General features: G+C 41.1%; 1 protein-coding gene across 1 annotated transcript in view; it reads right to left on the reverse strand.

Moving 5' to 3' along the window:
* FNDC3B (fibronectin type III domain containing 3B) overlaps window positions 1–16,703 on the reverse strand; it is a gene marked incomplete at both ends in the record, with an annotated part of 288,711 nt that overhangs the window by 18,941 nt on the left and 253,067 nt on the right. Inside the window, one exon of the mRNA XM_080696168.1 lies at window positions 9,679–9,891. Within this exon, the coding sequence (XP_080552294.1) occupies window positions 9,679–9,891 (213 nt within the window). The remainder of the gene's footprint in view (window positions 1–9,678; window positions 9,892–16,703) is intronic.

Below are 16,703 nucleotides of genomic sequence, written 5' to 3' on the forward strand. Positions count from 1 at the left end.
AGGCCTACCATTCTGCCCTAACCAGCTGCCTGTGTCCACGTGCCTTCACAGGTCCAGCCCCGTGGCCCAGGATTCCAGGCAGTGCTGGCCCACTGGCTAGCCACCTTCTGTGTGAGGTCAGGGGCAAGCCAATGTCTGCTAATGCAAGCTCTGGAGTCTGTAGACCTGGGAGGAATTTCAGCCTCACAGCCTGGTACTCGGGTTCTCTTGTCAGCCAAGCTGTTTCCTTCTCTGTAAAATGGGTATACGAGTACTCACCTTGTGTCAGAATTAAGTGAGACAATGAAGGGAGAACCCCTTACACAACGCCTAATGCTTAGAAAGTATTCAATAGGTACTTTGTGGTGCTTGTGATTGCACCCAGGCACATTCTATCACTGAGCTACACCCAAGACCTTTTTTTATTTTTGAAACAGGATCTTGCTAAGTTGCCCAGACTAGCCCCAAATCTGCTATTCTCCTGTCTCAGCCTCCCAGGTACTGGGATTACAGGCATGTGCTTGGCAATAATATTGGTTTTAATGATGTAAATTTTGTAAAGAACACTAATATCATTAATGGTAAAGTACCAAGGTTTGAGTGTTTTACCTCATTTTCCAGTGTTAGGGAAGCCGGAGGATGCTCACAGGAGGGCATCTCTCTAACCTATGTTCTCTGGGTGGGAGACAGAGCGATGCGTTTGAATACCGTGCACCTGTCTGGTATTCAACCTGGGCTACCACTGCTGCCGGAAGCGCGAAGGAGGGAGTGCAAGGCCAGGCCGCAGCACTGCCGACAGTGCCACAACCCGCTGCGTTTCTACTTATGGCGAAATGCTCTCCAGCACTAAAAATAAGCCTGGGAAGCGGAAAGAGTGCAAACAGTCTGAATGAATTCTTGGTAGTTCTATCCCCACCTGCCTATGGTATCTTCTAGAAACACAGCACTTAAAGGGAAACAAACAGGCACAGCTTATTTGGTTGATGATTTACCAGTGATTTTTCTTTTCAGTACTGGAGATAGAACCCAGGGGCTTTCTATCTCTGGGCTACAATTCCAGCCCTATTTCTAGTTTTTGAAACAGTGTCTCACTAAGTTGATGAGGGTGTTGCTAAGTTTTTGAGGCTGGCCTTGAACCTGTGATTCTCCTGTCTCCAGGTACTGGGATTATGGGTGTGCTCCATACCCAGCAGATTTAACATGATTTAAGAATCTTCTCATACTCAGAGCAATAAAACCATCAGTTGGACACTATGTTGGTGGACACATGTTCTCATATAGCCAAACCCACAGAATGCACAACACCAATAGTGATGTAAACCACAGACTTTAGGTGGTAATGATGTTTCTTTCCACTCTAACAAATGTACCTTTCTTGGGGGTGGGTGGGTGTTGCTAATGACAGAGGGAGTGTATGTGTGGGGGTAGGGGGTATTAAACAATGCTATACCCTCCAATTTTCCTATAAGCCTAAAACTGCTCTAAAAATATAAGGGCTATTAAAAATTGTAAAGGAGTTCTATACTTCTGTGAATATAGAATAACTGTGTCTGTCAGAGTACTCTGTGGGGTGGGAAGTTGAGGTCCAAGGACACGGAGGGACTTCAGCCCCAAGACAGTCTGCTACCTTCAGGATGAACTTGAACAACCCTGAAACGTCTCCAAGGCTCACCTCCAGACAATAAAAAATTTTTATGATATCCAAAAGAAAGAACCAAGTAAACTCTATGATTCCTTACTGAATATATACTAGAAAGACAAAACAACAGATTCTGGACGTCTTCAGGAAATCCTAGGGGAAAGCTTTGTTATTGGTATTAGTATTTTAGGGTTTAGCATTTTGAAATGTGACTTTTTTGCATTCATGTGTAACCTGATGGAAGTTCAGTCATATGGCATCTTTATATTTTCCTTTATTTTAAATCACTTTAAGCCAGGCGTGGTGGCGCACGCTTGTAATCCCCGCGCTTGGGAGGCTGAGACAGGAGGATCGCGCAGGTTCAAAGCCAGCCTAAGCTCCTTAGTGAGGCTCTCAGCAACTTAGTGAGACCCTGTTTCCAAATAAAATATAAAATAGGTCTGGGAGTATAGCCCGGAGGTAGAAAGCCTCAGGGTTCCACTCCCAGTACCACCAAAAAAAAAAAAAAAAAAGAAAAAAGAAAAAAACCACTTTAGGGTGAATAAGATATAAAAGTCTTGGTTTTAAAATGTTTCCTTAAAACACATTTGTATCAAAAGAAATGATTAAGAATGTTCTGAATGGTGTATAGCTTAAATGCACAACAGAGAGGAAGTCTCATGTTTACTATCCTGATGCTATCTTATAATCCTGGGGCCCACTACAGGCCAACTGCAGCCCATCAATATGAATGCCCACCTCATAACTATCTAACCTGCTGACCCAAAGTGGCCTGTAGTTGACAAAGGCCACAAATGGCACATTTCAAAACAGGTTTCACAATATCACAAGTCAACAGCTGCTCAAAAGCTCGGTATAGCTATATTCATTAACAATCACATGTCATTGTCTTCTTTAGTTTTTACTTAATTTCCTTAGGCTCTATGGTGTGTGTGTGTGTGTGTGTGTGTGTGTGTGTGTGTGTGTGTGTGTGTATGTGAATTTCCATGTTACTTAAATGGCATTTGGGACTGGGAAGATACTTAAAACAGGCATGGACGGTATATACCTCCACTCTGCCAAGAACATGGAGTCCTATGTTTTTGTGTGACGCAGATAGAAACACCTGGCACCATGACGGCCACCAGGGACAGGAAAGGTATGCTTCCAAAGCTCATCAGTCATCAGAGGACCACCAGTTATTTCCAGAGTCATGAGAAAAGAGGTTAATTTCACATCCCTCTGTTCCTGGCTGTACATTGGCCTTTTTGACTTGTGAGTGATTAGGTTGTAACACTTCTGAATTTTAATGTTCTTTTTCTAAGAAATAAAATTTCACAGTAGCAACTAATGGTGGACAATCTTTACAATGAATAAAGAAATAAAAAATTCCCACTCCCATTTGTTGTTGCTGTTTATACTTTGAACATATAGAAATTCTTATTTTCACTTTTTTTGTTTAAACTGTACTTCAAACACTAATATTGTCAAATATATTCAAGGAAGGTCAGAATTTCTAAAGCCCATCTGAGACTTTCAAAACCTTGCACTCTTCTACTTTGCTTTAAAATACACAGAGGGAATCTTATCTTTGAGGATACACTTTCCAGAGTCTTCCAGGCCCATGTCCACTTCTGTTTCAGTGACCTTGCCTGAACCTGAGAAAAATGCTATTCATGTCCACTCTGCTCTTTATTTTAGTATTGAGAGGTTAAAATTGTCATTTGATTATGTTTCTGCTCCATCAAGATCTCAGACACTTTACCTTCCCCATGGCTCTGCCTGTTGCCTACACATTTTAGTCTGAAATTGACTTAAGTTAACAATACCACTTTGTAGGCTGAATTTTTATGTTCCTTTTCTAAGAAGTAGAAATGTTTCTAAAACTTTTTTCCTGTTAATTAGGGACTTGAGATAGGCATACCTCCTTCATTTTGTAGAGGGGAAACTAAGGTAAAGAGAAGTTCAGGGATATGGTTTCTAGTCAACCTGGAACTCAACAGTGATCTGGGGTTACAACAGAGATTTGCCACCTGTGTCAAGAACCACATGTACTTTCTGGGGGATGAAGGTAGTAAAAAATGCCACTTATCCTGCATCATGATCCAAGGACAATCACATGCCCTGGGGTCGAGTCCAGAGACTCAGAAGGAACGTACGACGAGGATCGTGTACAGGCTGTGGGCCCTGAGCAGCTGCCTGATATTGGTGACATGGAATCCAGCAATATGCTGTCAATAACAGAGGCGGGGATTGGTTCTATAACAGGTGCACACTAGAAAGCTCACTCTTCCCTCTGTGTCTGCATGCCCTGGCCACACTTATTAGTCAACTAGTGTATTTTTTCAGAGTTTAAAGAAACTCCCCAATCACAAAGATGCAGGAGTTTTCTCCCTAACAGCCAGTCACACTGTAAACACTGCAGAGCCCCTTCAGTTCTGCTGGCCCCAGAGGAAAATGTCATGGACATAGGCTGAGTCAAAGGAGAGCAAATGGCAATTATCCACTGTTAGATCCCTCTTCCCCTAGCCTGGTTTTACTGAAGCCTCATTTAAAAAATACCACGGGCTGTCTGACTAACACTGAACAACAGATTAACCATAAATGCATTCCTGGAATTTACGTGCCTCCCGCCTCAGTACTGTGTATATTTATCAGGGGACATAGACCCAGCAGGGTCAGGAGCAGTGTCAACTCCAATCCTGTTAGAGCAGAGCTACATTTTGTTTCAGTAACACAGACAAATGCACCTTCGAGATCGTCTGTACAGTGCTGCAATCTTAGAACACATGAGCTGGGCTTGTTATTGTAGTTCCCGTATTAGGTTAATACAGCATTAGGAAAATGTTTACTTTTGGTATATATTTTTCTTGTATAATATGGGACTGAAAGCTATTCAGATCTTCTGTGCTGGATCTGTTAAGAATAATAGATTTAATCACTGTGAGGACAAACCAATCTAATTTGTGTTTTTCTGTTGCTTGTACTGTCTGTTCATTGTTTAATGTTAATTCATTTCCTCAGGAAGATAAACGCTTATACACAGGCCACATACCTCAGAATGCCTAGCACATAGTAGTAATTTAAGAAAAATATGCTGATTGAATAATAATAGTCCTCTAAGTCTGAAAGACAGCTTTAAGAATGCTACATAAGGGGCTGGAATGTAGCTCAGTGGCAAAGCACCTGCTTTGCAGGTGTGGTGCTCTGGGTCCAATCCTTGGTTCCAAAAAGACAAAAAAAGAACCCCTTTAAAGAATGCTACATAAATATGGACTGGAAACCCTTTGGGTCACATTATGAATACATGGGAAATAAATGTCCTGAACTTGCAACACAGCAAGTCCAGGTGATCTAGATTAATTCTAGGCTGACTCATCTGAGGCAAGGGGTTGAGCAAGAGGTGATCTCTTCTTTTTATATGAAAAGGCCCATAGACATAGGTGGTCAAGACACAGGGAGAAAAGTGCTAGCACATTTCACTTCTTACCTTTTACTTTTCATTTAAGAACTAAATAATGTAAATAAAGTTCGCTGTGCGTGATACTCTCTAGGTGCTCAATAAATAAAATTTAGAAATTAAAAAAATATATATCTTTTTTTTTTTTGTGGTACTGGGGTTCCTGGAAACCCTTCTACTTCCAGGCTACACTCCCAGACATATTTTTTATATTTTTATTTGGAAACAGGGTCTCTTAAGCCAGCGAGGCTGGCTTCGAACCTGCACGATCCTCCTGTCTCTGCCTCCCAAGCGTGGGGATTACAAGCATGTGCCACCACGCCCAGAATAATATCTTTTTTTGGTGTGGTACTGGGGATTTAACTCAGGGGCATTCTACCTCTGAGGTAATATCCCCAATTCTATTATATTTTTTATTTTGAAACAAAGTCTCACTAAGTTACTAGGGCTTCACTAAATAGCTGAGGCTGACTACCAACCTATAATCATCCTGTCTTAGCCTCCCAAATACTGGAATTACAGGCCTGCACACCACACCCAGCTCTAAAAATAATATTTTGATCAAATATTATATTTATAAATTCCCGGATCATTTCATATTGTTTGATCAAGAGGCATATAGACATTTTAAATCAATGCATTGCAGATGTAAAATCTTGTGTGTGTGGGGTGGACACTAAGTGGTAACTCAAGGGAAGTTGATATCTTTGTTATTCTTATTTGCAAAAGCAAAAGCAAAAATATGAAAAAAATAAGGTACATATAATCATTTACAGGGGACATCTTTCTGTAAAGGGTTCAGTTCATGAATGATTTACAAGAAGTCAATGTCTAGTTGAACCTTTTTATTTCATGGAGGAGAATAATGCTTTAGGATGCAAAGCTGATACAACTCTTTAATCTGACTAGTAGCAGGCATAGACTTGCCAATTTTCATTGTGCTTTTGCTGCCAAGTTTAACAGTTACAAAGACTTTCATAGCTGGTGAGGACAGCTGCATAACTCCGATACCAATAGCTCTTCTCTCAAATGCCCACTTGACCAGATAGTAATGTGTTCATGGCAAAAACAATTATTTTGAGAGATAGCAGGCAAGAAAGAAAATTAAACCTCAACAAAACCTCTCTTGGTTCTCATTTTGACCAGAAGGAGAAAATGGAACTCTTGGCCACGTATCTAACAAGGATTTAGTGTTAACTAATGAACACATGTACTTTTCCCAAAAGCCACAACTAGAAACCACTCTAGCAACAATTTCATTGCAAGAGACAGCTGCACCTGGGAAGCAGACACTTCCAACTAGAAAGCCCAGGTCCCAGCCCTAAGGACCTTGAGAAGACCATAACTGACAAAAACAATGCTGGACGAGCATGCTGACGAGGTCAAGCCAGTCCTCATGAATCAAGACCCAAAGTTAAAGGCTTGGATTCAAGAAGCCACTCATACAAGAGCTCATGTCCAACACACCAAGGAAGGTCATCTTCAAACTAAAGCAAGGCCGTATTATCCCATCAAGTCTCAGGAAAATTAGTCTACAAATAGAATGAGAATTTATAATGTTCTGCATCCCTATCACTTTAAGAACTTTCTGAGGGCACTGGTAAATCTAATTGAGAGAAGATGAATTAGGACTCCAGCTCAGAAAATTAAGAAAAATATTGTTCCTAATGGTCAGATTTCTTAACTTGCCATTTAAATTTAGGCAAGCCATTTATTCGATGAGTAAGGTAGGGCTTGGGCATTTATTTATTTATTTATAGGAAAGAACTTGCACTGATTGCTAGATTCTGCACTATTTTCTGTTTGGCATACTTAAATGTCTCATGACAGCATACTCATTTGGACAAATGCATCTGGAGCTTTCGCTCTATGCCTGGGAGCTGCTTTGTATCACACCAAGCCTTGGGCTGTACATCTGTACAGCGGTACATATGGGGCACCCGAGGGTGGCTGCCCCCAAGGTGCCTGGCCCTCATCCCCAGAGGTAGCAGCAGAGACAGTGTGAGCACATGGAAGGTGCTGGTTTTGATATCAGTCTAGCGACTAGCTTCAATGACGTTGTGGTTCATTTTCTTCTTATGCGGTACAACTAGAAGATGTTCTTTCTACAACTAATGGAACTCAGGGGCTTGGGAAAAATATAAACTCATTAAAAAAAATATCCTTTATGTTTTGTCGTGATTTTTCTTGGCTCATGATCCCTGCTCTAGCCCTCTCTCATTCCTTATAAGTACAATAGTGATCCCGTGAAAATACATTCAAAGAAATCTAGGCCAGTAGGATGAATGATCTTGTACTTGAGTGAGGATAAACTTAATCTCTCAGGAAGCTATCAAGAGAAGCCTTGCTTTCTATACCAGGCCTAGTTTCTTACAGGACACCATTTTTTGTTCCAACTGTTGGGCTTGGTAGATTCTTCAAAGTAAAATTCACATGTCATCTCTTTCAAGAAACCTATTCTGGTCTTTGTGTGCAGATGGTCTCTGTTTCCTTAACACTTTTCGAGTGGCCTTCTCTAGAACTATTTTTTTATGTTTGTGAGTTAATATTATGCTCCTGGAAGCAGGGCCTTGCATGCTTTTTACTTTCTTCTTTCCCTTTTTTTAACTAACAAAAACTGCATTTACTTAGATATATCCAGAATGTCAATGAAATAACTACAACTTTTTCTTTTTGCAATTACCAAGAACTAGGTAGGTAAAAGAAAAATTAGTTCATATAAGCTATACCAGAGACTACTGAAGATGAAAAACTACTGTCCCATATATAATTAGTTTGCGCAGTGCACCAACAAAAGCCTGTTTTGAATTTCCATGCCAATTTGTTATTTTCACACTGTCCCAGGCAAGGCCAGTGGCTACTGAAAATGGTACCCGGAGAGGGCTATCTAAAGACACATTAGAATGAGTGTTAACTCCACAAAAAGGGACACTGGACACCATACAGCTTAAAACTAAATTGCAAAGATTTACATTTTAATTTTCTTTCTCTACATGGAGTATGTTGCATACAAAGGGTTACAAGTTTTGTAGATAAGAAAACTGCTAGAACCAACTCAATTACCATCATCTTTATCTTGCGCCTCCTCTTCAGACTCTTCCTCTTCTTCCTTCTCTTTCTTGTTTTTTCAGATCTGATGGCTCCGTTTTGTGCACTAGGATTTCCTTGAGCTCTGCAGGCAGCAATACCCTTTTTGTAGTTTTTCTTCAGCTCACCAACCTTCTTTTCATGCAACAGCTGTCATCTTCAGTAAGGTTACTCTGCGTCTTTCCCAGTTTCTTCACAATATCACCAATGCATAGGCTGGGCTGTTCTCCCCTGGTGATACTCAGAACAGAGCGCTGCAGGAGGCCTCTTGGGGACATCAGGATCCTTTAGCTTCTTTTGTTTCTTCTTTAAGAGAGACATAGGTTTTCCTGTCTCTTTCATAATGAGCCTTGTCCATCTTGGCCATGTCTGCAGATTTCCCTCTGAGCACTTCTGAGGAACTCTGAGCAACTATGTGCTATCCGTGCACCTCCGTCTGCACAAAGAATTCAGGGGAGGACATCCCACCCCTGCACTTCCTGGGTTTCCTTGGCCTGTGTTGGTGGCTTTTCCTCAGTGCTGTCTGACTCTGACTGACTCTGACTGGCTCTGCGGTGCCTCTGTGGAGCTCGATGCACTGTGGTGGTGTGAGAGCAGGGACCCGACGTGGCCTCCCTTGTACTTGGAGTTCTGGAAGCTCACAGCTCTCCACTGCGCTCCAGTTAGTGAACGCGCCTGACTACAGCATGAAGGGGCTAAGATTAGAATGGGGGTTTCCGTGGAAATTGGAAACCCGCGTAAGCAGAATACTTGTGGACAGAGGGGAACGGATGTGTTGACAGTGAAGCAGTGGCAAGTTGTCTGCTCCGTTGCTACTTTAGTTTAGGGTGTTCTCCTACCCCTCTAGACCAGTTATCTGATTAAGGCTTTTGGTAAGAGAACATTCTGTCACCAGTAACTTTTGCTCAGTACAGGATTATTCCTAAATACAGTTTGGCTGCCTGTCTTGTGACTGTCCATTTTCAGAGGAAATGAGGTTAGATAAGGCAAATATTTTGGGAAAGGCTGGATTTGCTTTTGATAGGCACAAGTGTTTTCTGGGCAGGGATTCTTATTAAAAATCTGCTGTTTGCTCTGGTGAATTTGATATTGCATTGTCCATAGTCACAGGACAACCTGCATCTGTACATCATCTGCAGCTATTGCACATTGGTAAACATGTTTGTCCTGATTGTTGCTGAATATTAAAAGAGGAACTAACATCCCTTCCAATCTCCTTCTGTGCTCGTGACAAAATAACACTATGTCACAGTGTGGACTGTGTCAATTTGATGATTTTCTTTTAAATTTCTCTCCATTATCTGGCTTTGTGAAAGGAAAATAATGCATATCTCATACATGAAGGGAAATCAGAATCTTTTCAATGTTCAGGATTCTAAATGGCAAAAGAAATGTACAGCTGTGAGTACAAAGTGCGAGAGTCAAACACGCCAGTTCCTCCTTCGAGCAAGGAGGCAGCGTGTGTGAGAGTAAGAGGGAACCAGGCGAGCTCTCAGCCCGCGAGCCCAGGCCATGCTGCCCCTGGCGCCCATACCTTTTGTTCCTGTCCTCCAGCTGTAGAGTATACACCATGTCATCAGCAGCGTGCGTCTTGGAGTTACTGTCTCCCCACTTCAGCTTCAGGCTCTGAGGACCAGCTGCAGCACATTCCAGCCTTGGAGGCAGGGGTGGCAAAGGCCGAGTTTTTGCTTTAATGGACTGACTAAATGGCCCTGCTCCAATTTCATTTACAGCCTGAATCCTGATCCTGGAGAAAAACAAACAAACAAAAAACATGGAAGACGCAGGTTTAAGAAATAGCAATTCTTCATTTGAAATAAACATCGAATGGTGTATTGCTTGTCCCTAAAGCACTATTGTGGAATAAAGGAAAACAAGTAGAGTAACTCAAGATAAAGCCAGGCTTGATGGTGCCTGCCTGTAATCCCAATACTTGGGAGGTTGAGACAGGAGGATCACAGGTTCAAGGCCAGTCCCAGAAACTTAGTGAGGCCCTGTTTCCACATAGAAAATAAAAAGGATTAGGAGTTTAGCTTGAAGGTAAAATGCCCAGTCCATCCTCCTCAAGAAAAAGGAAAAGAAAAAAGAACCTGGTAGCTCCGAGGGCAGATTACATTCTCTATTGCAAAAAATAATAGCAAAAGAAACAAAAAAAGTTCTAGCTACTCTTTAGCTACCTCAGAGTCATTTGATGAGTTATAAAGAATATGTTCAACATCACTATCAATCAGAGGTTGCTATACTAAGATTACATGTAACTCCAGTTAGAATGGCAATCATGAAGAATACAAACAATAATGCTGGCGAGGATGTAGGGAAATAGGAACTCCAATACACTGTTGGTAGGATTGTAAATTAGTACAATTACTGTGGAGATCAGTATGGAGGTTCTTCAAAAGACCAGGAGGGGAGACACCAAGTGATCCAATTATAATGTTCCTTCATTATCAGTCCAAAAGAATTAAAGCTGGAATATTACAGTGACACGTACATACCCATGTTTATAGCAGCACAATTCACACTAGCTAAATTAGGAAGCAACCTAGGTGTCCATCAACAGATGGAGAAAGAAATTGTGGCATAGTTTTGTTGTTGTTGTTGTTGTTGTCCTGGGGATTGAACCCAAAGGCAGTCTACCTCCAATAAACTCCCGCCTTTTTATTCCTGGTTCTAAAACAGGGTCACACTAGGTTGCTGAGGGCCTCGCTAAGTTGTTGAGGTTGGCTTTGAACTCGTGATCCTCCTGTCTCAGTCTCCTAAGTACTGGGATTACAGGAGTACACGACCATGCCCTGTACACAAAGGAATGTTACTCAATCATAAAGAAGAAGAAAATTATGCCATTTGCAGGAAAATGGATGGAATCAGAGAATATTATTCTAAGTACGGTCAACTGATCCCAGAAAACCAATGGTCATGTTTTCTCTCCTATGTGGAAACTAGAGAGAAAAGAGAAACAAAAAGAACTTCAGATAAATGAGGAGAGACCAGCAGAATAGTGGAAAGGGGTTGCAGGAAGGAGATAAGGAGAGAATGAAGGAGACTTAAAAGAAACAGTTCAAATGATGCTATATCTATATATGAAGGTATCACTCTCAATCTCACTATCATATAGGAGGAGTGAAGTGGGTACAGAGGGAAATATACCAAGTGCCGTGTGCACGTGTTGGTTTTTCTTTGAACCTCACTATGACCTATACTTATAATATGTCAATAAAGCACAAAATAAAAAAGACACTTAAGCTAAATTCAACAAATAACTGTTTCCCTTTCCTCTATTATCTCCCAGTCCTTAGGCAATCCCATTATGTTGACATAATGAAGAAAAACCATATGATCATAGCGATTGATAAAGAAAAAGCATCTAAAAAATCAGTATGTATTCATGAAAAAATTTTCAGCAAATTAGGAGAAAGGAGTCTAAGAGAAATGTGCAACATCACCTGTTAGGAGTCCTGGCCAGTGGTGCTCGCGGTGGGGGGAGATAGAAAACAAACAAATAAAATAAACAGAAACTACAAAACAGTGCTGAAAATGTTGACGAAGACCTACCCAAATAGATACACAGAGTGTTCAGAAATGAGAAGACTTATCACAGTAAAACTGTTAACACTCCCCAACTGATCTGTAAAGAAACTGCAATTCAAAACAAAACCAACAAATCAAAAAGCAGAGCAGGCTTCTCAGGGGTGAGGGGAGGCTGTGGAGTACTCGGGATTGAACCCAGGGTCTCTCACATGTGGGCCAAGTACTCTGTCACCGAGCCAGTCCCAGCCCTATTTATTTTATGTTAGCAAGACAGGTCTTGCTAAATTCCCCAGGGCAGCCTCAAATTTATAATCCTACTGCCTCAGCCTCCCGACTAGCTGGGATTATAGGCATATCCCCTAGGCCCAAGCTCTGAGCAAGATTCTTAGGCGATAAAGACAAGCTGATTCTAAAGTTATGTGACTAATTAAGGAAAAAAAAAAAAGCTAATGTACCATTATTGGGAAGAGGCTTCAAAATGTATTAATGTACCAGTATTGGGAAGCATTTTCGATTTTCAAAATATATCTTCGGTGGTAAAAAAAAAAAAAGCCAGGAGCTTCAAGGAAAGGGCTGCAGATTTCCAGGCACCAAGGGTAATTTGCAAGATAATAGAAGGAGCCCAACAGCCTAGGGTCTTTTTACATTTCTGAGAGGCCAACTTCCTCAAGGATGTGGGGGAATCCCAGACTCCTGATAAGCAACTTAACACATTTTGGAGTGCAACAAAAGGTGTGGGATCTGTGCTGGAGAGGGCACAGGTCTACAGGGAGGAATCTCCATATCAAAACACCTGCCCAGAGAAAGGACATACCTAGTAGTGTTAGAAGACTGGTTATAAAGATACTCTGTATCCAGGAATCTTTGGTGACTTCTTTTCTAGCCACCCCTCTATACTACTATCCTGGGATAGTATAGGGCTGTAAACTATCTCTTATATTTCTATCTTTGTAATAATAAACTCATTTAAGTTTTTAGCAAGAGTTCAGACTAGTGTTATATCTACTCCTAGTTCGGAACAAGAACCCACGGCTACAGGAAGTTTCCGGGAACCTAAAAGGGTCCCCAGAACCACGGGTTCTTGTCCTAAGCTAAGGATAAATATGCAATAGCCCAGACCCTTGCTGAAGACTTAAAGTTTATTAAAATGATAGAAATACAGAAGCGGCATGGGGGGGGGTGGTGGTGTTTCGAATGGATTCACCAAAATACAAAACCTGGAACAGCCTTTTTATAGACATGACATCCTTGATTTTCCCGCCATGAACTTTGGTCTACGCCCAGGTTTCTCCTTTCCCAAAGGTCAATGTCCTCCTCCCATTCAAACTAGATTATTCATTATTATGTAAACCTGTCTTTAGAATGAGGAAGTCCTAGCTCCCCTTCTCTTTCCACTTGTTAATTGCCTTTACAATAGCTGCCTGCTTCTTGGCAGAAACCAAGTCCTTCCATAGATCTGCCCCTCACCCAAATTCTGAAATCTATTTATTAATAATCAGAGCTTTCTCAAATATTCCTAGGCCATTCCCAATACTGATACGTTTAAGAAAAACAAGGAAAAATTGGATTTAATTAGAATTCAGTATTTTTCCCTGTTAAGAGAATGAAGACAAGGTACAGACTGCTAGAAAATATTTGAAAATCATACATCTGACAAAGGGCTTATATTAAGAATGTTTAAAGATATCTCAGAACTCAAAAGGAAGAAAATAAGGAACTTGATTGAAAAATGAGCAAAAGACTGGAACAGACACAAAGAGGGATACATTGATGGCAAATGAGTACACAGCGATGTTTGACATCATTAGCCATTAGGAAAATGCAAATTAAGAAATTCAAATTATATGTATATAAAGTACAGTTAAGGTAAGGAGCAACTGGAACTCCCATATTTTGCTGGTGAGAATGAGAAATGGTATAGCCATATTGGAGGGCAATTTCCTTATAAAGTTAAATATAAAGATATCCTATTGGTAAGGTAGAATAGTGAAAGAAAATTTTAGGCAGAAAAAGAGAGGCGTGGGAAAGGTGCTTGGTCATTCTTAAGAAATCAGGCCCACACTTTGAATTAAAATAGATGACTTGGAAATTCCTGAGGATATTAAAACCTGAGAGCTTCACTCTTTTGTCAAAGTTCTGCTTCCCTCCAGGAAGATTCCCAAAAATCACACTTTTTGTTAACAAAGGCCCGTACCTCACAGGCCTATCTCTGCTCCTGACTTCTTGTCTCCAACTTCTTGACCCAAAGGAATTATTTCTGGTTCACATTTTGTGAACCAGAAAGCTTCACAGGAGCCTGCCATCCCATGTGACCTGGCCAGCTCCCCTAGTAACCCTTTAAGAAAGTAGAGCTCTGAAGAACTCTGGGCCTTTGGGCAATGCTTTGAGCTTTTGGTCTCCTTCCCCACAGCCACTCTTGCGCTCTCTTGAGATGGTCCCCGCCCCTGTATCACCTGGACATGTATCCTTACTTTCCTTAAAACCTCTGCATTTTTGTCTGGCGCATGTTGAAATTCTTTCGTCATGGAAGCCAAGAACCCACAAAAGTTAATGTGCTGGTCATGATACTACGACCTAGAAATCACTCTTAGGTATTTACCTAGAGAAATTAAATGTCCATGCTTACACAAATCTTTGCACAAATGCTAATAACATCTTTATTCATAACACCCAAACTAGATAAACATCTGCATCATAGTCTGGAATGTAGCAAATTCTTTTCTTTGAAAAAGTACAGAAAAACGGTTACAAAGTGCTTTATTTTTCCTAGATTCTACTGTATGAGGGGCTACATCAGATTTTTGTTTTTGTTTTGTGGTGGGCATTATCCTTCTGTCTCTTTAGTTTTTGTTTTGAAACAGGGTCTTGTTGGGTTGCTGAAAGTCTCTCACTGTTGCTGAAGCTGTCCTCAAACCAGTAATCCTCTTGTGCCACTGTTTGGCCAGTGTCGGGTCTTTTGCAGACAAGCAATCAAGTCTCCCCCCACCTCGGAATAACTGAAAGATGAAAACAAACTCTTGCTTCTCATAGGAGTCTCCTGAAATTGCTTTATAAGAACTAAGAGTTTTCCTTTGATTGGAATGTAACATGATTCTGTAACTGAACAGGGGAACCATTCATTTATTTATTTTTATACTGAAAATGGAAGCCAGGGGTATTTTACCTCTAAGCTATAGCACCAGTCCAATTTTATTTTTTTTATTTTGAAACAGGGTCTAAGTTAATGCGTACTGCTCTTGAACTCTCAGTCCTTCTGTTTCAGTCCTCTAAGTACTGGAATTACAGGCATGTACCACGTCACCTAGCTGAGGGGAAATCTTTTTAAAAGGGCAGCTCTTTTACTTCTCAGGAAAAGAGAAGTCATAGTTCTGCAGAGGTGGGCTTGCCTATCTTTGAAGTGGCTTGTCCTTTCTTTTCTTTGTTGTGGTACTGGGGACTAAAGCTGGGGTGTTCTACCTCTGAGCTATACTCCAGCCCTATTTTACTTTTTCACTGTGAAACAGAGTCTCACTAGGTTGCAGATGTCCTCGCTAAGTTGCAAAGGCTGTCCTTGACCCTGTGATCCTCCTGTCCCATCATCCAAGAAGCTGAGATTACAAGCGTGCACCACCTCAGCCTACCTGTCCTTTGCTCTGCTCTGGGCAGCCTCAATAGCCCTTCAGTATTTTAATACACAAACGAAATGAGGTAATGGATTGCTTATGACTCTTGGTCTGCTCTGCTACAGAAAATAAAAGACAAATACTAGTTATGAGTCATTTATAAGAATTATAGCCTAGAGAATACAAGTACCAAGATGATTTAATTTCTGTTATAAATTCTCTTATTTCTCTAAAGCCTCCACAGTATTTTGCTAAGTAGTGGGTTTTTTTGATCCTAGCTTTAAAATTCCCTGACCTTTCACTGAGAAGCGCTTGCTAGACATAATTTTAGCTTTGCACACATCACCACCACTAGCAGCACCACTAACAGTAAGAATACCACAGTGGTATTTTAACTCTCCTTAAGAGTGCAGCAGCCGGGCATGGTGATACATGTTGGTAATCCATGACACTTGGAAGGCCCAGACAGGAAGACTGCAGGTTCAAGGATGGCTTCAGCTTTATAGTGAGACTTTTAGTAACCTAGGGAGACTCTGTTTCAAAACAAAAAATAAAAAGGGTTGGGGATGTAGACTAGAGGTGGAATGCCCCTGGATTCAACCCCCAGTACCACAAAACACTAAACACAAAACAGTAACTTTTTTGGGGAATCCTGTCATCAGAGACCCTGAGGAAATTAACTAATATCCTTAAGAAACAGTTTCTGTATCTAAAAAATAGGGATAGTATCATCTTTGCTGCATTGATAAACAGGACTATAAAATTAAGAGATATGGGGAGTGCTTTCTCCTTCCCTCCTTCCTTTTATATTGGGGATAGAACCCAGAAGTACTTTACTTATTTATTTTTTGGTGGTACTGGGGTTCCTGGAAGCCCTTCTTCCTCCGGGCTACACTCCCAGTCCTATTTTATATTTTTGAAACAGGGTCTCTTATGCCAGCACGGCTGGCTTCGAACCTGCGCAATCCTCCTGTCTCCGCCTCCCAAGCGTGGGGATTACAAGCGTGTGCCACCACGCCCGGCGTCCAGAAGTACTTTACTAATGAGCTACATTCCCAGCATTTTTATTTTTTAATATTGGGACAGGGTCTTGTATAGTTGCTGAAGCTGGCCTCGAATTTGCTATACTCCTGCTCCAGCCTTCCAAGTTCTTAAGATTACAGGCATGTGTCACATCACCTGGCCCTCTGAAGTACTTTTTAAAAACATTATTTATTTATTTATTTATTTATTTATTTATTTATTATTTATTTATTTATGGCGTTACTGAGGATCCGAACAACACCCCCAACTGTCTTTTAATTATTTTGAAATAGGATCTCATTGAGATGCAAAGGGCCTCACTAAATAGCTGAGGCTGTCCATGAACCACTATCTTCCTGTCTCAGCCTCCCAAATGCTGGGATTACAAGCGTGCACCACCATGCCT

The sequence above is a fragment of the Muscardinus avellanarius genome, assembly GCF_963383645.1.
Source record: "Muscardinus avellanarius genome assembly, chromosome: 5".
In the NCBI taxonomy this organism is placed as follows: domain Eukaryota; kingdom Metazoa; phylum Chordata; class Mammalia; order Rodentia; family Gliridae; genus Muscardinus; species Muscardinus avellanarius.